The sequence below is a fragment of the Caretta caretta genome, chromosome 5 (genome assembly GCF_965140235.1).
Source record: "Caretta caretta isolate rCarCar2 chromosome 5, rCarCar1.hap1, whole genome shotgun sequence".
Lineage (NCBI taxonomy): Eukaryota > Metazoa > Chordata > Testudines > Cheloniidae > Caretta > Caretta caretta.
This window is the reverse complement of record NC_134210.1, coordinates 81,790,952-81,814,649: the sequence shown is the minus strand read 5'-3', so window position 1 is coordinate 81,814,649 and position 23,698 is coordinate 81,790,952. Positions and strand designations below refer to the sequence as shown.

Below are 23,698 nucleotides of genomic sequence, written 5' to 3'. Positions count from 1 at the left end.
TGTTTGGCGCACGGCAAGCCTGGGAGGGAGAAGAAGCGGAGCGGCGGTGGCGCGCTCAGGGGAGCAGGTGGAGGCGAGCTGGAGCACATTTCTAGGGGTGGCATGGCCGGCGCCGGAATGCCGCCCCTAGAAATGTGGCGCCCCAAGCACCTGCTCCTTTTGCTGGTGCCTAGAACCGGCCCTGCACTCATGAATCTGTAGTAAACAAAGTTCAGGTCTCCATGCTTATTTTGAGACCTGTCTCCAGTGCAGCCTGCACGGCTGCTACTAACCAATGGGAATTACAAATTTGAAAAGTCCTGGTGCAGACACAGCTCTAAGGCCTGATCCAGATTTCACTCAGGTCTTGTCTCTGCTGGGAGGTTCCCCCCCCTAAAACTTTTGGTTTTTTAAATTTAAAATTCTAACTACATGAAGTCACTAAAAACAGATTCTACATCTGATATGTGTATCCATATTAACAGTTAAAAAATGACCTAAGTAGAGTTACTGTAGAAGCCCAAGGCCCATCAACAAGCCACCTTCTTTAAGTGGCTTTTGATTTGGGGCTCTCAAAATTGTTTTCTTTTGCTGTATTTACAGAATAAGACTGACTCTTCAGAGGTGACATTTTCATTCCTGTGGAAGGTTTGCAGTTTCCAATACTGCTTTTCTAGAGAGACAATGACCAAGATTTTCAGGACTAACTAGTGATTGGGGTGCCTAAATTGGGGCACTTTAAGGGGACTGATTTTCAGAGGGCAGGTGTAGAGCACATCCTGAAAAGTTGGGCCCATTTAAGGTACTCAAGTTGGAGGCACACATGCACACCCCTGTCCCCAAAAAGGAAGCAGCCAGACCCTAAATAAATAAAATTAAATAAATATATAAAAAAATCACTAATCACAAATCTTGGCTGATGGTAGTAATTAGACATCAAGGTGGGATAAGTACTTTAGAAATATGTATATCATAAGGATTAAAAACAGACTGCAAGAGGCAGCACTGAGTATAGGGGATGGGATAACATGAAAAAATATCAACATAGAATTTTAGATCCCATCTAGATTAGGAAAAATTATCACTAACCTGTACACCAAAAATAATTCTGTTTCCTAACATATCCACTAGGATGCATACGTATGTATTAGCATCACTTTTTTCTCCAAATAGTTGGATGGCATAGTTGATGGGAGTTAATAACTGCTTAGAGTTCATTTTTTTCTTTGCAGGAAATGGATGAGTTATGTCTTCACTGCAAAAAGGGTGTGGGGGTTTTTTTTGCATCAAGATGCTATGCAGGGTAAAAAACACTTTACTGGAGAGAACGCACTGCCATTTTTTACCTTGATGTGGCTATATCGAGGTAAACCCCAGATTGGGGGCAAGGGAGGGTATGGAGTTGTTTTAAACTAGATATATGGAGGTAAAAACTACTTATGTCTTTTTAAAAAAAAAAAAAAAAAGGAGATAGCTAATTCAAGACAGCTATCTCAATATAAAGCAGCTTTATTTGTTTTTGCAATGAAGACATAGCCTGAGTTGCTTGCAGTAACACTATTATGTTTATTTGTATGTAACAAGTAATTTACTGAACTGACATTGATTTTTTTTTAGCATTTTATTGCTTTAAATACTCAATTGCAAGACATTATTAGTTTACACTTTATTTTTCTCTGTTTAAATGTTCACAGTTGCAGGAATGTATTGGAAGCTCAGGCAATATTATTTAATGGAATTAGACATTGATATTCAAAAAGTTAGAACTTTATAACCATTAGAAGTCAAATTATCAACATCATATCAAAAGATACAAAGTAAATATCCTTAAAAATCAAACTCTAATAAGTTCTCAAGTAGCGTTTCTTACTTGGCTATCTATAAATTTCAATTTTTGGTAGAAATATTTTCTCAATCGAGTGTGATTTACATTTACAGAAAAGTCTAATTCTTCCAAGCCTATGTATAGCCAAGTGACTGTTATCCAATAAGTATTTACCATTTAAGTTGTTTAAAATGAAACTTTCAACTAACAAGTCCATTTTTCCCCATATGTAAGCCAGCCTGTTGTGTTAGCATTAGCCATTTTCCGAGTGTCTAGAATATTTTGCAGCCCTGGAGACAGTGCATTATTTCATCCATTTGTGTCTCGTTTTCTTATTATAGCATGTGTGTCACCAACACACTATAAAACTTTTAGGGAAAGCCATTGTGTTTAGTACAACTACGAGTAAGCTAATTGCCACCGTCCTCAAAAATGCTGGAAGAATATATTAGAGCCTCACTGGTGCAATTGAGCCAGTGATGTACTAGTGGGAATGTTTTTCCTTAAATTCCTTAATGGAGACATGTCCTGAATCATGATGCCAATAATCAAAGCCATTAGGACATTGCATCTGTGCTTTCAAAAACAATTTTAATTAAGATCTAGTTTACTATTTCTTCACTACTGCTTGTTGAAGGTATGGTGAGTGAGGTAATATCTTTTATTGGTCCAAGTTCTGCTGGGGAGAGAAAAGCTTTCGAGCCATACAGAGCTGGTTCTCTCAACAACAGAAGATGGTCCAATAAGAGGTATTACCTCATCCACCTTGTGTCTCTACTATCCTGGGACCAACATGGCTACAACTACACTGTATACACATTAAAGGTATGTTCTGTTGCCTCTGCTACTAGGACAATTTGTCCTACATGATCACACATGGAAATGACAAGTGGTGAAGTGGTAAAAAAAATAAGAGAAGTGAGTAAATTAACCTAAACTAAACTCCATCATCTCCAAATAAAAAATGGGAGAACTCAATTTATCCTTCACTACTCTACTGGAAGTGACCCCTCTCTGGGAAGAGAAAGCTTGGAACAAGGAGAGAGAGTAGAGTTGGGAACAGAAAAAAAAAAAAAAACACGAACTAGAGAGAAGAAACAAGGAAGAGAGAAGAAACAAGGAAGAGAGAAGATCTGAAAGGGAAGGAAGAATAGAGAATTTATAACCAAGTTTCAAGTAAGGAAAGTAGCATTACATGATAAACAAAGTCCCATCTGAGACATAGAAATCCCAGTGATGAGAGAAGAGCCATATGATTTTGCATTGGTCTTGTTCCCCACATGCCCACCTGCTCCAGTTATCAAATGCACGTCATTTTCCTGTGTATCAGGATAGGCATGACTTAGAAATCCATGAGAAGGGAAAGGAACATTAGTATTACTTTATTTACAGCTATTTTCAGAACTGGTTAAATTGTACCTAGGTGTAATCTCTTGCATCTGTCAAAGTCATTTCAATGAGGTGGGGGTGTGGGGTCATAGATCATGTTTCTTCACAGCACTGGGCAATTTTCTAATCTTCATTGCTGAGGTTTTTCCTCCAGCATTAAAAAAATCCCTATGATTAACTACAAAAAAGCCATTCTTGTACTATAAATAATAGTTATAATGCTTACTATATGATTCAAGTCTCCTAATTGGAAGTTATTTTCAGTCATGTTGGGGGGAGAAGAGAGACTTGAAGCATGTCATGGTATTAAAGAACTTATTAAAGTTCAACATCCAAGGGGTTTTCTATCTAAAAAGTGGCTGATAAACAAAAAGATATCACATGTATTAAACATCAGTTGTAAGCTTGCAGCTCTTTGATGCAACAGAATGGGATTAGAAATTTGGGGCCTGATTCTCAGTTTCCCTGTTGTAAATTTGGAATAATGCCCTTGAAGTCAGGAGCATCACACTGGTGTTAACTCAGTGTGAGGTCAGAATCAGATTTTTGGAAAGCATCAGATTCATAAATGTACTCCCTTTTATGTGGCTATGATAAATGACTGGCATAAAAATAGGTAGCTTTCTGATTAAAACTGGAAGTAAATCCAGTCAAAATGAAAATGGTTATAATTTTCACATATCTAGCATACTGTTTACTGGGCCAGGTCCTTGGCTCCAATCCATCCTACTTATGCCACTCCAGCAGCATTGTGTAGGGGAAGTTATAGCTATGTTGGCTCTATGCCACTTAACTCTGCCTCTACTGCTCCCCATCCAGGATAAGCAGCATTCCAGGAACATGGTGTGGGACAGCAGCTGAAGCACCTTGCATTCCAGCATTTTTGGAGCAGCAGAAAACACTCCTGGAGTGTTGCAGATTGCATAGGATATAGCCCCATAAGTAGGGCCCTATCGTTTTTCATGGCCATGAAAAACATGTCACGGATGGTGAAATCTGGTCTTTTGGGTGCTTTTACCCTATACCATACAGATTTCATAGGAGAGACTAGTGTTTCTCAAATTGAGGGGCCTGACCCAAAAGGTAGTTGGGGGGAGGGGTGTCACAAGGTTATTTTTGGGGGTGGGGAGGGTGGATCAAGGTATTGCCACCCTTACTTCTGCGCTGCCCTCAGATCTGGGCAGCTGAAGAGCTGTGACTGTTAGCCAGGCACCCAGCTCGGCAGGCTGTGCCCTGCCAGCAGCAGCGCAGAAGTCAGCGTGGCAATACCATACCATGCCATCCTTACTTCAGGGCTGCTGCTGGCGGTGGCTCTGCCTTCAGAGCTGGGCTCCCAGCAGCGCAGAAGTAAGTGTAACCGTACCGCGACCACCCCCTATAACAACCTTGCAACTCCCCCACAATTCTTTTATGGTCAGGACCCCCAAAATTACAACACCATAAAATTTCAAAGTATAATAGTAAATTTGATGATTTCAGCTATTTAAAAAAAATCTTATGACCATGACATTGACCAAAATGGACTCTGAACTTGGTAGGGCCCTACCCATAAGGCTGCTCAGATTTATACTGAGGGCAAAAGTGATCACCAAAATTGGGCAGAAAGCCACTTTTTCCCTGACCCTTCCCTTTGGGTTCTATCTATCTTAGCTGGAACCCTTCATGTAACCAGTCTTCTCTTTGTAATTTTTCCTTTCTTTGGCCAGGCAGTCTAAAACAATAGAGCTTTCTACCACCTTGAGAACACAGTACCTGAGCAGAGACTTAACACCCAGTCATCAATGTCATTTTTATATGCACAGCACCTGATACCAATGATATTAGGGAGACCTGGTGGGGGAGAATATCTTAAGGGACCAACTTCTTTTGGAATTGACACTGCTACAACCACATTATTATTAAGCAGGATAAGAATTTAAGCCACTGTAGATAAAGTTAAAATGAGCTAACAAAATGTCACTGAAAACTATACCCCACGCTGTGCATGCCTTTTCTTAGTGAAGGCACTGATGACTAGGTAATATACATTAGCATAAGGATTAAGAACTCAAAAGTTAGAAAGCTTCCAAAGTTAAGGTTTCTCCTGTAGACATGTTGTACACCTTTGGACCTAATCTTTACCCATCTACTGTCACAATAGAAGGCCCTGCCTACAGCAGAATTCATATAGTCCTGCTACATGGTAGGTCTGAAAAGTGATTTTAACAAACATACAAGTATCACTTTTCACGGCAGACGTACTCAGTCCTGGCAAGCCTAGGGACAAATTAAGCCCCGGATGGGGGGTTGGGGGAGGCAGCAGGGACCAGGCTCCAGCCTGCTGGTGCTTCCCTGAAGTCCCATGGCCAGGGCACAGGGCCTGGGGATGGAGCCTGAAGCCATGTGGCTGGAGCCTGGACTTGCCCCTGCGCAGCTGGAGCCTGGGAATGGAGCCCAAAGCCCCATGTCCAGAGCCTGCCACCCCAGGGCTGAAGCCCAAAGCCTGAGCCCCACCACCCCTGTGAAGGTGGGGAAATCACAGGCTGCCTGCTTTTCCAGCTTTGTGCCCCAGGTGTCTCCAGAGGGGGACAGGGCCCAACTCCTGCTGGTGGTCCCAGCAACCAACACCAAGGTGCTACTTTACCCCCTCAATCACAGTCCAGAAGGCCGTGGCCACAAGAAAAGCCCCTGGTGGCCACATTTGAGAAATGCTGACTTAAGTAGTAGAGCTTAGGGCACCAGTGGGACTAGTGCATCTGCCACAATAGGCAGAATGAACTGGCCATTTCCCAATGCAAAGTACAGCTGCAGGACCAATTTGGAATACTGTAGCCTCCCAGTTGAAACAGAGATCAAGGGGCACCTCTGCTATTACTCCATGGTCCAGGAGCATTGTCTAGTGATCTCAGCCTAGGTCAGAGAGCCAAACTCTGAAGTTCCAATCTTGGCTCTGCCACTAACTGTATGCTGGCTCTGCCTTGGGAGCGTTACTTAACATCTCTACCTCAGCTTCCCCTTCTGCAACACAGGGGTAATAGTACTGACCTCTCAGGGCTGCTGTGAAGAATGAGAAGCTAGTGTCTGAAGAGTCCTCTGTGTAGTGTAAAGTGCTTTTATTATGACACACAAAGGGAGTAGGATTCACTTAGATTCTGCAGGCTCATATCAGTGCTGCAGAAATGGCACAGAATCTATAAAAACCTGTTTTAGAAATAATTTCTGAAGTGCCACAGAACTCCAAGAGCACTGATCACAGGAGGCACAGAATGGGAAGTAAAACAGCTTTATTTTCAAATATGAAAGTAGAACTCACTGTACTAGCAAGAGTAAAAGCTTGCTTTGAGTTATAAACTGAACAAATTTGATGTGGAAGCCACTGAGAACAAATATGGATCACCAAGAAAGGCCTCATTTTTAAACACACCTTGTCATGCAAGACTGTAATTAAACATATCAAGCAACTTTTTTTGAGTGACTTTTTCCTTCAAATGACAAAGATTTTCTTCAATAGGATAAACTAGAGATTTGGGCCCAGCCCACATTGTGGAGAGATACAGAGCTCCCTGTCCTGTGATTACATTAACATGCAGGCCCTCCCTTTTAAGTCTCAATATTTCATTTAAGGAGTCAGTGACCCTACATGCTTATGGGAGGTGAGACGTGTCCATGCGTGATAGAGCAGCCCTTCCTTGAGCACTTTCCTGCTGTACTGCATCTCTCTGGGCAGGGACCAATTGAGGTGCCCATGTTTTCCACAAAATGTAATAAGGCGACCTGGCCTAGGGTAGCCTCCTGCATCAGAGCACTGTATGACAGATGCATCTGCCTCAGTTTCCCCTCAGTCCAGCCATAAAAATAATACAGTTCCTCTCATTGTCCAATTCAAAGTCCCACCTCTGGGCATGGCTTAGTCATGTACACATAAAAGTCCATAGAAACCTCATGGTAAAGCAAGTGTCCCCAGTTCTGCTGTAAAACAGAGATACAGCAGTTCTCTCTGGGGAACTCACTTCCAGCTCATCCACCTGAGAGGGGAATAGAGACCAGCAGCACTCAGTTCCCAGTGCCTTTCTGCCTTTGGTCCAGGGCCCCACTCTCCTGGCCACTCACTTGAAAGCAACCAGCATCATGACTCTTCAACCCAAAACACAGTCCAGTGCCTGAGCTCTGTCAGATATATCTATACTGCAGCTGGGAGCAAGCCTCCCAGCCTAGGCGGACAGACTCATGCCTAGCTTGGCTGTAGCTAACACACTAAAATAGCAATATGTATGTCATGGTTCCAGCAGCAACTCAGGCTAGCCATCCAAGCTCAGACCAGGGGATTGGGCAGGCTTGAGAGCCTGAACCTCAGCCCAAGCTGCAACATCTACACTGCTGTTTTTAATCACAATAGTTTGAGCCCCACTAGGACAAGTCTGGCTACCTGGGCTTAGAGCAGTGGTTCTTAAACTAGGGTGCACGCACCCCCAGAGGGTGCATGATGCCCTTTCTGGGGATGCAAGACATGCCAGATTTTTTTAGAAGGTAAATCATTGAAAACACAAACTAAACACACGCATGTAAGTACAACAACTTTGTTTCATCAAACCTATGCATTTATTATTATACATTTTTTAATGATTTCTGTAATATACAAACAAAAAATATATCTAGGTTTAAAGAACTGACCTACTGCAACAATTTTTGATAAAGGGGTGCGAGAACATATTTTGAGAACCAAAGGGGTGCAGGCTGCAGTAAAGGTTAAGAACCACTGGCTTAGAGACTCACCCCCAGATGCAGTGTCGACATAGCCTTTCAGCCTCCCAGCTCTGGTTCAGGAAAGTCAGCAGTCTAGTCCCTCCCTAGTCTCTCAATCAATTCCTTGCTGTTTACATGGAGGTCCTGCAGAGCTTCCCACTCTCTGCAACTGCCTTGACTCTCCCAGGTAGTTCTCACCTGCTCTGTTCCACTCCTTTGCGCGGGTGCTGTGCTGTGCTGTGCTGTGCCTCGCCCAGCCCCTTTCCTTGCACCCTCCTGTGTCAGACTGCTTTCAGACTCTTCCAGTCTCCCTACTATGGCCCAGGTGCCTTCTTTTAAACTCAGTTTAAGCCCTTCTGTTAAGCAGCTAATCAGTCACAGGTGCTCCACAGGTGGACCCTGCTTCATACTAAAGGGGCTAATCACCCCATGACACCAAGGTTGCCTACTTGGAATGGAATATGGCTCTTCCTTTCCAAAAGTCTATTCTAATTGCCCCATGTAAAGGAAAGCTGGCCTGCCTGGCTGTTCAGTCAGGGCCTAAGATTTTTGAAAGCAACCCTCCCCAGACTTCCTGCTTGGGAAACAAAACCACTAAATAGTACTGTTCTCAATGCTACATCTTCCATGGGCTGTGCGTGACTCCTCCATTGGGGGAGGCTTTGTGCACCCAGCCTGTGGCCCCAATCCTAGTCCTACCCCCATTCAGCCTCCTCCCCAAGAAGCCTCACCCATACTCCACCCCCAGCCCCTCTCAGTTCCCTTCCCCCACCTGTCAGCTGGCCAACCGACCGCTCATGCACCTCTTTGCCCCTCCCCTGGTGCCCCACCTACCCCTCACACCTCTTTGTCCTCTCCCACAGTCCCCCTGCCCGTGCTTCTTTGCCTCCTCCCCGGTCTGCTGCTCACACCTCTTTGCCTCCTCCCCAGTCCCTCCCCCACCTGCCACTCATGCTTCTTCGCCCTCTCCCCCAGTTCTCCCCTCTGCCCACTGCTCATGCCTCTTCGCTCCCTCCCGCCCGCCACCTGCTGGCCACTTGCACCTCTTCAACATAGTTACCGTTGCTCATGGAGGTGGTTTTATTATGTCAATGGAAGAACTCTCTCCCACCAGCATAGAGCATCTACATGAATGATCTTACAGCAGTACTGTTGTAACCTTGCAAGTGTACACATGGTTTTAGGGCAGGGATTGGCAACCTTTGGCATGCAGCCCGTCAGGGAAATCCGCTGGTGGGCCGGGATGGTTTGTTTACCTGCAGCGTCTGCAGGTTCGGCCGATCACAGCTCCCAGTGGCCGCAGCTCGCCATTCCAGGCCAATGGGGGCTGTGGGAAGCGGCAGCCAGCACATCCCTCGGCCCACACCGCTTCCCTCATCCCCCATTGGCCTGGAACAGCGAACTGCGGCCCGTGGGAGCTGTGATCAGCCAAACCTGCGGACGCAGCAGGTAAACAAACCGTCCTGGCCCGCCAGCAGATTTCCCTGATGGGCCTCGTGCCAAAGGTTGCCGATCCCTGCCTTAGGGTATGTCTTCACTGCAATTAAACACCTGTGGCTGGTCTGTGCCAGCTGACTCAGGTTAGCAGGGCTCAGGCCAGGGAGCTGTTTAATTATGGTATAGATATTCAGGCACAAGCTGGAGCCTGGGCTCTGGGACCCTGTGAGGGGGGAGGGTCTCATAGCTCAGGCTCCAGCCTGAGCCCATGTTTCTACACTGCAGTTAAACAGGTCCTTAGCCCAACTCAGCCGGCATGGGCCACTCGAGGGTTTTTAATTGCCGTGTAGACATACCCTTAAACAACATTTATATAAGTCACAGTCCAAAAACTCATACTTAGCCTACTAACTAAACTCATTAACAATGTGCCCTCTAAGGCAGTTTACACTGTAGTTTGGACTTGGACTTGGACTTGTAGTCTCTCTTGAAATATCAATGCTACCAGGGCATGCGCAGGAATCTAAATTTGACCCCTTTTGGAGGGATACGTTCTGTACCCCTGTGAAGGCCCGTGGCTGGAGGAGCTGTCAGCTTCTACCGCTGCCCTGGGGCCGGAAGAACTCGCTCTTCTCCCTCCCCCGACAAAGCCCCAGGGCTGGGAGAAGCTCTCGCTGCCCCCATTCCCCGGGGCTGGAGGAGTCCGGTGCCCACAATGATTACTGGGAAAGCCCATGCCCCTGCTTGCCCCTCTTGTGCATGCCCCTGAATGCCACTGTTGTCTTGAGATGGTAATGTCATTTGTTCTGCCAGTTTAATGTCCTGGGGTTTGGTTGTCATGACCTGTTGTGGTTGTTGCCTTTCTGAGACCTTCTCAGGCAAAATGGCAAACTTAGTGTCCCTTACTTCCCTTCCTTCTGGAAGGTGTAGAAGGTATTGCCTATTCTTCCTCAGTATATGTCTGTCTGGGGTGACAACTTCGTAAGACTACAGACAGGGCCAGATTACGACATTCTGATTACGACACCCTAAATTATGTCAAGTGTAAGAGGCCCCATACCATAAAAAAATGAATTTCTTATTTTCACAGAAAGCACACTGAATATATAAACACAAAAGCTTTATGTTTGCATATATACAAAGGTGAAGTTGTAAAAATAGAACAATAATCTTCATTTTCAGCAGCCCTCTCTGTAATAATGACATCATGATAGAAATAAATTTTAGACAAATTCTTTGAACTAATTGCATATGTAAGTAAAGTAGAAATAAACAATACAATATAAAAAATACAAAATAAACAATTAATTGTTGGGATTTTTCTTTTGCTATACTATAAAAATACAATGTATTATGCATACAGTATGTGATTTATAAGTCTATATTAGAATTTTTACATAGCATACGACCTATAATAAAATATTATCTTTCATGCACCAAACCCAGTGAGGAGAAAATCCCAGACTTCTTCTAGGCAGACATCTCTCTTTGCAGTCATTTGTCTATCCTCTGTCTCCCCCAGGACCACTGATTAATCTGAAGTAAACACTTGGGACACACAGAGTGACAACAAGCTACATGCACGAAAGAGAAAGAAAGCATTTACCAGAAAAAAGTCTGGTAATCTCTAGACAGGCATTGAGAAAGTGCCTGAATATATAGGCAAACAAATATAATGAATATTATAGGCTTTAATAGCTGATAAATCATAGCTGCACATAGTTTGAAATAACTTGCTCACCAAAGTACTCAGAATATTTTGATATATATGTATATCTTTCTTCACTGCTCTCAAAACCCTCTATTTATCCTTTCGTCAGCAGTCTCTGATATTTACTGTGAAGGTTCCTGAAACTGACAAAGGAAAGCCAACACAAATTTATCCTCCTCAAGATCCACTTGACCCAAGTCCATAAGACGATCACCTGCAAACTCAATCATGTGCAGCATGGATAGCGCATGAAGCAGAAAATGGCGTGCGCACTAAATACACTATCGTACATATGTACAGGTCAAAAGAAGAAAGAACACACTAATATACGAGTATGAGCTTGGCAGGATTGCTTCATGACATTGCAGTCTCCGACCTCACATTTTCCCGATTTTGTCGGCAGTGAGATTATTTATTTATTTAAATAAGTTATGAAGGCATGGTCAGAATTTTACCAGAAGCAGCTGGCCAATAAAATGCTGCCTTAGGAGACTGATAGCAGATTTACATGTAGAAATACTAATTTTACAAGTGCAATTATCGTTATTTTTTTCTCAGCCCTGTCCTGCTGCTTGTCAATAATGAACAATTAGTGAAGGGTAAGAGTAGGTAAGGGTATTTGTGTAGCCTGATGTGTATATTTTTGTCATATTTGAACAAAAATGTATATATTTAGAGAGAATCTTCTTTTCCCCATATCTCCTTTATTTATCAACCGATTTCGATAAAATTTGAAATGGAGTCAGTTTTTTCTTTTTTAGAGGCCCCCTCATATTGCATGGCCCTAAGCTGTAGTTTAGCTACCTTATACTTTATACCTTAATCTGGCACTGACTGCAGGACAACCTCATGTGACACCACAGCTCTTTGCAACCACTGATTTCCACTGCATCATGTTCATGAAGTGGTGCGTTATCCGATATCTATTGTTATGTTTCTGGCACACCACACTGATATGTGTTGTGCACAGTAGTAACATTGTATTGAATGCTGGGTAGTTATGCTAAATTCTATTACTTGTGATTTGTGTTATGTTTTTTTCCAGAATGATGTTAACATCCCATAATAGTTTGCAACATTTGCAACAGTTTGGCACAGCCAAATACAAAACCTATCAGAAGCAACATGTATGAATGGTATTTCCTGGTACCACTAGGGAATGCTGTCATGACCTACTGATACCTGGAACATGGTAGTCAAAGCAAAGATAAGGAAGGTACAGGATTGTATCAAAAAACAAGTATAGACTGGTGGATGACTTATTAAGTGCTCTCTAACTTATAAACAGGTTTAATTTGTACTACAAATATAGCTAGACTTAGGTACCTAGTTTCAAATCAGATCTCCTGTATAAGATGAATGCCATCCTGTGCGACTGATTGCTTCCTAGAAAGAATGGTATGGATGGCTCATTTTCATGTTGCAGTGCTTTGTCTTTAAACTGATTAAACTTGGCTATTTGGTCTCTCAAATATTTTAAATATAAAACTGTAAATGTAGTCAAGCAATTGGCTACACTTTAGTCAAAAGGTGGCCTTTTTTGTTTAAGCTGGCCAGCATTCATGGTGCTACAACACTCATCTCTAGACTCATCTTCAGTATACCCTCTGCCTGGGGAAAGTGCTAGGGAGGAAACTGTAGTCTAGGAAGTGTTGGGAGTATTGATATGTTAGTACTCATTAGTTAACCTTAACCCTAACCTTCCCTAGATCCTATTTTCCTGCTCCCAGTAACTCTCCCTTTGTTATATTGTTACTTTGGGATAGTGTCATTCCTTTGCTGTGGTTTGGGTTGATGTACTTCATTGTTTCTTGTGTAGCGGGTAACCGGGTCTATACTCTGCGCCAGCTGTGGTAGCATTATTCATTTTCCTAAGGGACAGCAGCCCTTGTGTCTCATGCAAATTGAGGGGTCACCTTGGTTGGAGGTACCAGGCTTCACAATAAAGGACCCTCTCTGCCCTCTGGAGCTGGCAATAGCAATTGGGAATTATCTGCATGAACTCCAGCTACATTCTATGTGTTATGTATAGCTGTACTGAAGGGCGGAGGAATAAACCAGAGCAGCTTGGAAGAGCTGTGACTGTGACATGAGGAAATCTGGTATGAGTCTCCCCTCCCCTCCCCCCGTACATTTATTTTAAAAGCCAGTGGGGCGTTAAAAGTTTATTTAATTGCCACATACAACTCATAAAAAAACATTCCTACCCAACCTGTAAATCTACTGATGCTTGTAAAAAAGCTACTTTCAAACAATAAGGCTTTCTTCAGCAACTACAAATCAAACTTATTCGGAGTCATAAGATACCATCTATGTTATATATTGTTCCAGTATGTTTTGAACCACAGTTATAGCTTTATTTTTCCCCCTCCATTAGGAGAATCACCAGTCTACCTTCAAATGTTTAACTCACTTTGATGTTTATTTAAAAACAAATTAATATTTTGTGCAGTCATGCAAGGCTTTTATAATGTCTGAGAAAATCGGGGGAAAATAAATCTACATTCCAGTTTTTTTTTAAAAAAACAAACTCCTCTAAATAATATTTCTGAGTCGTCAGTCTAAGCCAGGGCATAATCAAACTGGCCTTTCTCTATCCCATCAAGTCCATCAGCCCAGGTGGAGGTGGGCATACTCCTGTAGGGGTCTAAGAGAATTCGGAAGCATCGGACAATGAGAATGCCTAAGAAAATAAATAATAAGATCACAAAGACAAATGTGGTTTTCTGCTCCAGGGTCAAGCTAGCGTCTTGTGGAACATTCCCAGGAGGCAACAAAGTAGAAGTGATTGGCTCTCCTTCCATTGTCCAGGGAAGCTGAAAGAAGTAATCCCACAGTTTCCTTATTTTCATCATCAATTTGCTGAGGCCATGGTAGAAGTCACTTAGATGTACTTGTGTTATCTGCAGGGGAAGGGGAAAAAAATTTTAGCTATGAAAGCACCTTATTTTTGTGTGTGGTCTCATCTGAACACAGAGGGCATATGGGAAAGAACCCCATGGTTGTTTCCATTCCTCTATTATTGTTTTCTGAACATGTTTATTTGTTTCATAATATGAAAGGCCTAATATTACTGTTAAATAGCATGAACAGACATCTTGGCTATAAGATGGCCAAGTACTGGGCCTAAATGTGATTGGAGTAGCTTCCTGATCATGTACCATTTGGATTGATATAGAATTTTCCCTATCTTCAAGGGGAAGTGTCAGGGTGCCAATCACACTGCTCAGAGAACACTGCTAAAAGGTAAGCTACCGAAAGAACAGGTCTGAAGCAGACTGTGTCTCATTCCACCTGGGAGAAGAGTGTCATTACTGTGCCAGCAGTTCTGGAGGAGGGGGGTCAGAAAATAATATAATTTTTAACACCTTTCATCCATAATGATCCCAAAGGTACCCAGATGACACAGACAGGGATCTTTTACATACAACTGAAATGCAGACACCTCTGAGCTGGATGCTGGCAGCCATTCTGTTCCCATAGCACAACATGGCATTTATAAAAGACAGGGAAAATAGCTTCTTCATTTGAAACAAGAGGAATTTTAGGGAGGCAGTTCAGTCTCAAATGTAGCCCAACATATTAGTTAATGACCTTACCTCATGCTGAAATTCAATCTGTGATCTTTTAGTAAATACAGTGAGTCAGGAGCTAGGTTTCGTATTTCACAGCATGCCGTAGTGCCGTGTAGTGTCATCAGGTCAGTACTGACTCAGGGCCAGATCATGCCATCCTTACATATGGTCCCAGTGAAATCAATGAGTAAAGTGAAGTATATTCAAATGGGTGCCTAAATGTGGCTATAAGAATGTCCCCTACCAAAATCATCGCCAGCACTGCGTACAGTACTTACATTTCTCTTAGTCTCACCTCAGGCATTGGCAAGGCTTTAACATATCTAGATTATAAAATCCATATAAGGTATGATGGCTACAGGTTATCCCTGCTTGTCCCCAATTTAGCACTATAGGCTACAATCGGTGCACTTCATGCAAATGGTAAGAAAAGAGACTGTTTTTAAACAAAATCAAACCTGGACTAGGAGGAAGGACACAAAATTGTGGAAACAAGCAAAACTTTTATGTTGCCATTTAAATCCATTGAGAATTAGCTGTCATTTACAATGGAGACTTGGTCAGTAATGACTTACAAGCACATGTCAATAAAAATAATTACCACTAAATGTGGTATTGAGAAAGCAGTTATATAATTACACATGAAGCATAATTTTAAAACCACATATACTTCAGATAAAACAATGGAAGAGGTAATAAAAGAACAAATGTCACAGCTGTACAATTATTAATGCCTGATCCAGTGTATAACTGAAATGACAGAACGATATAAATTTAATTTGTTGTTAATTTCATATCTTTGAAAGTATATTTCCAGCTACCAGCTGATGAAAAATTCACGAGCCTCGCTAATAAAAAGAGCTGTAACCTTAGGCTCAAGCAGTTTAATAAAAGTGTCAGATCTTAGATGATACATGGAGGAAGAAATGTAACTAAAGTCCAATGATAAATCTTGTTATAAAAACACAGAAATTGAGACACAGGATTATAACATTTTGAAAATGATGCTATAATGAAGGTTGAAGACAAATGACTGCTACAAAAAAACCCTTCATTTTAGTCACCAAAGCCCTGAGTTAGCAAAGCACTTCAGCGCATGCTTAAGTCTCATAGACTACAATGACTTAAGAATGTGCTTTAAGTTAACCACAATATTAAATTCTTTGTTGAATTGGAGCTTGAAAGTCTCTCCTAAAACTACATTTTGGAGATACATTTTGTCATGCTTGCTTTCAGCACAGATTTGAGTAATTTAGGAAAGGGTTGGAAACATACATTCAATAATGTGCAATCATCTAAAAATGGGCTAAGGATTTTGGGGTCGGTGAGAAATGGGAAATTTTCACCTGTCAAGAAAGTTCAGATTTTTACTGTACTTGAAAAACCTCATTTTAAACTTAGCAGGTATATATTGCTCAGTAAAACACAAATGCTTTGTATTCTTTGAAGAAACCTCATTTCAAAATCATTTGATGAATTATTAAAGATTGTGTGCTAATTACTTTCTTTAAGGATTGAACAGGCACCAAAAATGGGGTGTGTGGTGAATGACTGCAGATGCAGAGATGGGTTGGGTAATCATTCTCATAGTCATAACTGGTTTCAGTTGATTTTATGTATCAACAGAGGTGTGAAGCATGCTTTGGACTCGGCAGCCATTCAGCCCCAGACTGCTCATTATCATGCTATAACTACATGCACCAACAAAGGGTCTCGCCTTAAGTTCATACTGGAGTTCACTGGAGCACAATGGGGCTCTGATCCTAACTGTGGCCACTGCAATATAAAAGTTAAATCCAACAACAAAATGTTGCTAAAATGAAAGCAAAGTGCTTATCTTTCACATCATTTACAAAACTCACCTTTCTGAAAGCAAGGAAACAACTACATAAGGACCTCAGAGATCTTACACTGCCCATAGCGCAAACAAACATGTAGGGACAGACTCTCAGCTCCCAGTCCAGCTCCTTTGCACCATTCCTGAGCAACTGTGAGTTCCTTTTGTGTAGGAATCCCTGGGTCTCAAAGAGATGGCTAAGTGATTCTAGCAGCTTCCTACAGCACTCTGACAGTGTGACTCCATTGGAGCTGTGTACCAGAGACTCCTCATGGCAACATTGCCCCCAGTATAGAGGGCTACAGGGAAATGCTAATACAACCTCAAGTTGTATTATCTTCTCTGGGAAACACCTGTGCATCCATCCCATCCACAACCTACCCTCTTCTCCTCCAGCCTGCATCCCCTTTCCCAGTATAGATCCTAGATTCATGGGGAGATCTTTGGGGGGCCTGGGAGATGGAAGGTATCGTGCCACAGAAGTACCCAAGCAACTTTTCCACATAGTTCTGAGGAGTTCTGTGCCTAAAGGGTCCCTTTCATGTTCAGATTTTGGGCGGGGAGTGGCATCTTACACTGCAAGCTTCTTGGAGCACAGACTGTCTTTCTACTTGTTTGTACAGCACATAGCACAACAGGCCTTGATCCCCACTGGGTCTTCTGTGAGATGATATGATACAAATGATATTATCATCTCCATTTTAGAGATTGAGAAATGGAAGTAGAGAGTGATTAAGTGACTTTCCAAAGGGCCCAAAGGAAGCAGAGCAGCAAAGCCAGTGATTGGAGCCAGATTTTCCACTTTTCCGTTAGCCACAAGACCATCCTTCCACCCCTCATTACTTTTCACCTTCTTGTCTATGCAGTGCTTTATGCAACATTGATGCTAATGGTGTAAAACTCAAATAATGATATTGCATAAGTATACATTGATCCAGAGAGGAATACATTATAGGCATCACAGAAAGTTATGACTGTAGTGGCAGCTGTCAGATGATCAAAACAAGAGTAGGACTGTGGTGATCTGAATATGTTTCTTATTGTTGATTTTAAAAGCCAGCCAGAGCTAGGCCAGGTTATTACCTGGATTAGAGATCCCCAAGGGAAAAAATATTATAAACAGAGGTTTGTCTAAGCACCAGGCAGCTGTCTATATGACTTAAGTAGAATTAAGACTGATTGAGCAAACCGATTAGCCTTTAACTCAATAAGTAGCTTTTAGAGGTAAAGGCATTCAAGTTCAATTTCTTGTTGAAATGATTTCCTCACCGATATGAATAATCCTTCATTTAATGAGTACACAATTGAATACCTTTCTGTCCACATCCGGCTCTGTTGTTACCATTCATTTTTGCTAACATGCACATAACCATTAGCTCGTTTTATTATAGTTCTGGCTGAGATGGCACTTTTAATCTAAGACACTTGGTTATAGTAGCTATACATTTTTTAAAACAAAAGAACACAAATGCTTATGATTAATGCCAGCCCAGAAGGTTTTGTTTTGTTTTTGTGGATTAGGCAGAGATGAAGAAATCAGTGGAGGTCTGGTTTAATGGAATACATCATTTTCCTTGAAACAATAATTGAAATGTACCAAGGACCATGTTATTGCCACATAGGGACTGAACTTTTATTTCAAACAAGTCAGGAAACAGAATTAGGGTTACCACAGCCAGCTTAACTCTGTCCCCTTGCACATTTGAATGACATTAGGATCTCTCACTCTTTTGGACAGTCTCTCTCCATTGTTAAAGTTGTGGCAAGGTTATCATTATCAACCAAATTTTGACCTCTCCCTAGTTTCACCCAGACTCACCCAATCTACAATGACTGGACATCTACTCTGGATGCTGTGAACCTGTATATCATTGCTGGTTCAGTTACCTATCTCATGCTACAGAAACCACCTACCTGAAAATCTGAAGGTGAACTGTTAAAGTTTGAGGTGCCCCTGCAGGAGTCAAATCACCCAAGTATATTGAGTTGAGTAGGTTACTAGCTTTGATACAGATGCACTTACTGAATACATGAAACTGCTTTAGAAAGTTGGGACGCAGGCTACCAGGAACATGCAGCCAGAGTTAAGGTCAGTGCACATTAAATCAGCATTTCCAGGCTTTCTAACACTCGGTTTTGAAAAAGGCAAACTTTCATTGAAAATTGTCGTGTTTTTTAATGATTTCTTTTTAGGGTTCATGGCAAAGCTTCTTATTTTGAAAACAATATAACAGACTAATGGAGTCAGGCATGGTGGCGTGCGCCTGTAATTCCAGCTACTTGGAAGGCTAAGGCCGGCAGATCGCTTGAGCTCAGGGGTTCTGGGCTGCAGTGTGCTATGCCAATTGGGTGTCCATTGCCACTGGCAGCCTGGCCAGCGAGTGGCTGAAGGAATGGCTAGAACACCTCAAATGGCATATTGTGACCGGTGCGCCCCCTCTGAGGGCTGATCAATCAAGAGGACAACAGAAAGGAACTGTTCTTTTTTTAAATGTCACTCTTCCAAAACCACTGTGTTTGTAACTGAATTGGACTTTGCACTGTTATGTTTAAACTCCACCTTTTTCTATTACCATTTATATAAAATACTACTTTATATAATTTAATATAGGATTTGTGTTTGTTTTATGAAAGACTCTTGTAACGTATATGTACAAGAGGGAACCTGAAATCTCAATTTGCTGACTTTTGTGCAATTAGAATCTCACCCTTTATCATTCAATGTGTTGTGTTTTTTGCAATTATTATACATTTGTGTATAAACACTGCAGTGAACAGAGTCAAATATTTGCAAAACCGCCTAATTTTTGAAACACATTTGATGTTCGGTAGCAAATGAAATTCTAGGCTAGACCCCCACCTATGTAAATTGAAGTCGGTCCACTGCGGTCAGTGGTGTTCCACAGATTAACACTAGCTCAGGATTTGGCCCTTTGTTTCTAGGTGTGATGAAGAATGCATAATCTCCAGGCTTTTAAAGACATCAGCAAAGGAAATTCAGAGATAAAAATTCTGGAATTATTATTTTTATATAACTTCCATATAAAATTCCCTTTCCACAGACTAAAAATGAAATTCCAGGTTAAATGTATTCCAGGTTACATTGATCTCTATTGTTTAATAAATCACCTGCTATATAGTTGTTTTATGCACATTACCTAAAATTAACAGGCAACCCTTTAAAATGAGCTGTATCAGTGGAGGAAGCTGACCCGCTGAAACCATATAGATATACAATTTATAGAGTTTTGCCCCACTTTGACATATGCCCTTAGTTACACCCATGCAAACTCACTGACTTCATTCTTAAGGGCAGAATTTGTCTCTGTGACTTCACCAGGTGCCTCACAAGTATGCATAATATCATGTAAGTATATGGATTTAATGGCACAAGTGGGTTTCCATTATGGCTTATCTAGTGTAATGTAAATCATGTGATTACATGCAAGACCTAAGTTGTGTCACAGCCGCATGTACTATTTTTCTATACTATCCTTTCTAGTTTAGCAGATTAATCACAGCATTTCCTTACATAGAAACACCACACAAGCTTCTTCACACTCAAATATCCCTATTCTAAACATCTGCACAAAGATTTTTTTCCATACGCTCACAACTCTATTGTAGTGATAGACATATCAGAGCCACCTGGAATACATATGACTTCATAGAAATAGCCACTAAATTGACAAATTGTATTAAATATGCCCACTGTGGTATCTACTTATGCCTTACAACCCTCATGTACAATATCGCACTTTGACCCTGACAACAGTCACTGCACAGTCTGAGTGTGACTGCAGTGACTCTTGACTTACTTTACACTGCCTCACCCTCTCCTATTTATGAACCCAGGACCAGCAGATTGCCACTGGCCCCCATGCACGCACACATCCTCGTCTTCTTCCCAACAGCTTTTAGGGGCAGAGCCTCTGGTGGTCTGGCAAGAAAAAGACCACATAGTGCAAGAATCAGTGACTGACTTTGTTAAAGCAACTTGATGGAGTTAGTTGGATTTCAGGGGTATTATCATTATATTACTATAAAAGGAACAGTACTTTTTCTTTGGCTGCCTCTCCAATAACACTGTGCACTGTAATTATGTTGAATAGTATATTGTAATGTTTAAACTGCACCTGTATCTTTTACCTTAGATGTACAGAAGTAGCATTTTGTATTACTGTATATATGCTGCGTGTATTCATTTAATGAGACACCCTATTGTAATGCATATGCACATAGGGGCAAAGTTACTGGGGGAACCACTTAGTGCCAGAATTAGCAACTGACTTTGTTGAAGTAACTGCTCCCTTTACTGGCTAATTGGATTTAAACAAAAGGAACAGCATGTGAGAGTCAGCTGGTATAAATCAGCATAGCTTCAATGGATTTACACCATTTGAGGACCTGGCCCCTATTTTGAACCCCATACAAAATACACTATTTCCTTTTCCCTTTGTCTCCATGCACTTTTCCTTCTAAAAAGTTTACAGCTAGCATTGTAGCTAGCAAAATTTACAAATGCTAGCACTGTAATTCTTTCCCCATTGCATATTGCTAAGGCATGTCCATAATATATTAAATGTTAAAGCCCTTTAAGCTAACATGTTATTAAAATATTTGATTAGGCTGGATCCCACTGGGAAAAAATAATCCTATTACAGTTACAAATCTTTCCAGATTAAGAAATCTGCTGCTCAGTGAGACTAATATATTTTGCATTCCTTTTTCCTTCATTAGTAAAGGTTAACTTTGTTAACCTTAATGAACTTTTCAAAAAATAAATATAAAAAAACCAGTAAAGGTCACTATACTTTGTATTAATTTATTTTAGATACATTTAATTTTCATAGGTTTTAGATCTCCATGTCACAAATTCTTACCCTCTATCCAGGAAATATTGCATATAAACAGTATTAACCAGGCTTGTAAAATATAAAGATTATTTATTAAATAAATAAGTAAAATGGGCATACAGTTTTTGTTATACAAGTACCTTCATCTAGTAGAGAGAAAACCCGACCCATTTCCTTCTGCAGCTGTTATGGGTAGTTACAGGTATCTTTAGTTTCCATTCTTCTTTACCTTGCTCGCAATGTAAGTGCAAAGTAGCAGGGACTGCAAAGAACCGGGATGAACACCTAAAAGCACTAGAGCTGCCTTTAAAAGGCTTAGACTTTTACATAAAAAACAATGTTATACAAGAATGCTGTTTGTGTGTTAGAAGTAATTAGCTGACAATACTGTCGTTTCTTTGAGGCGAGCTATGATTTCAGTTCTGCCTCAGCAACTCTTCAGTAGATTCTGCTTCACTGAGTAGAGCAGCAGCCTAGCAATCTGTCTGAAACTGTCTTCAGGAGAATATTAACATTCAAAAGTAGTTCAAGAAATAAATAAAAAATCACAGGGCATTCCCGTACCTTTGCTAAAATTATAGCCATAAATATACCAGTATTTCTCTTTTTACTGTAAGGATTGCTGTCAGTAATCTGGCTTTTTTGATGCCAAATAGCATTCATCAGCCAATCTGATTACTGTTTGTGACCTTCAAGAAAACTCCTTAATTAGAAGACTTCTAAAGAACAATGTGTGAGAGTAATTCTGGGCTACATTTACTATATAAAAATAACCTGATGGCAGTGGCATCTGGCCATCAACATAGCTGTTGCTTTTTTTTTAAACTTATTTCTAGCATTTCTTTTTTTCTGGAAGCCGTAGTTGTTTTCAAGTCATGTGCAAAAGCTGCCCTTAATAAAGTAGCTACTTTATTTGAGGGGAAAAACACTCTGTAAAGCATAATGGTTCTTATTTTCCTTCCTGAAAGAAAACAACACTAGTTTTAAAATGGTGTGTCAATTGATTTAAATACTGGTTGCGCCCTGGTTTCCACTTTTTTTTTTTAGGGTGATCAGGGGTGGGGCAGGGGAATGGCTGAACAATTTATGGTTAGATCAGGGCATTTGTGCCACTGCCCTGTTTAGGGGGCAGTGTGAAACCCGTGCCCCCAGCAGCATCCTAGGACAAATTGTTTCCCATCTAAGGCATAATCTGTTTCCCAAGGTGCTCTGATGGTTATTGAGGGAGCCCTTTGTGGTTCCCCTTCCACCCCTGCAGGCCAGTGTAAGGACTACATGCAATCTGGCCCTTAATGCTTTGTCTGATTTCACCATAGTAAATATATAATATCGCCACTAATTCATCACACACAAATGCAAAATTCCACATACACCGCTATAAGAGCCCTGTGGCTCCAGGTGGGGAGGAACAGCAGCATGGATGCAGAAACAGGGTTTGTACTGAGCTTGAGTCCTGGTCTACACATAGCTTTTGTACAGGTATATTGTTATTTCAGTTATGGGTGTGTTTTTTTTTACTGAAAGAGTTATACCTGTATAAGCCCTAGTGTGGATGCAGTTAAACTGAAATAACAGTGTTATATCAGTAGAGCTTATTCCCCTTGCTGTACAGGAATAAGCTATACCAGTATAAACCTAATTATACCAGTATAACTGTGTCCACACTAGGGTGTTGTGCTGCTTTAATTATACTGGAAAGTGGTACAACTTACACGTGTAGCTAGTCAAGGCCTTACAGTCTTGGTAGCACAGAGGTAGTACACTACTGCCTCACTGTAAAAAGAGCCCAGTTCAGGACAGCTTTGTGATTCCCAGCAACGTTATGTGGGTTATAGGGAGGTACTTTGGTGTTTTTAAAAAATAAACTGTTTCTGCTGAGCACTTCTTAGTGAATTATTCCCTTTGTGACACAGGCTTCAGCCTTTGTATACTAATCCACTCAATTTCTTTCCTAGCTAGAGGATCAGCATGAATACAAAAGATAAAGGCAGGAAGGAAGAGGCTTGTTAGATCCAAGAGGAAAACTGCAAGTGAGAGGCTGTTTTACTATATTAAACAAAGTTGTAGATATTTTCCAATTATTTAGAACCTGTCATTCTAGAATTTTTCTCCTTTGGTCTTCCCTTCTTTGTAGAGATTCACAATTCTGAACCCATGTATGCTCCAGTGAATGCAGTTTGTGGCTAATAAACATGAGGACAGAGAGAACTGATGAAACAATGGGTTTAAAGATTCATTTTATCTTTTTTGTTTTGTATTTTATAAGTCTTACAAACAGATGACAACAGTGATATTCATTTAAGGTCCAATAAAGTCCATGGGAGTCTTTCCAGTGAGTTTACTGGGCTTTAATGCAGTGGCCTTGGA

General features: G+C 41.3%; 1 protein-coding gene across 1 annotated transcript; it reads right to left on the bottom strand.

Annotated features, from left to right (window-relative positions):
* Nucleotides 1–10,455: 10,455 nt before the first annotated feature.
* CTXN3 (cortexin 3) lies at nucleotides 10,456–22,742 on the bottom strand. Its single transcript, XM_048849667.2, has 2 exons — nucleotides 21,472–22,742; nucleotides 10,456–13,966 (listed from the first exon to the last, which is right to left on the bottom strand). Exons 1-2 carry the CDS (start codon nucleotides 21,475–21,477, stop codon nucleotides 13,625–13,627), a joined length of 348 nt encoding a protein of 115 aa, XP_048705624.1. The 5' UTR covers nucleotides 21,478–22,742; the 3' UTR covers nucleotides 10,456–13,624.
* Between the last annotated feature and the right edge of the window lie 956 nt (nucleotides 22,743–23,698).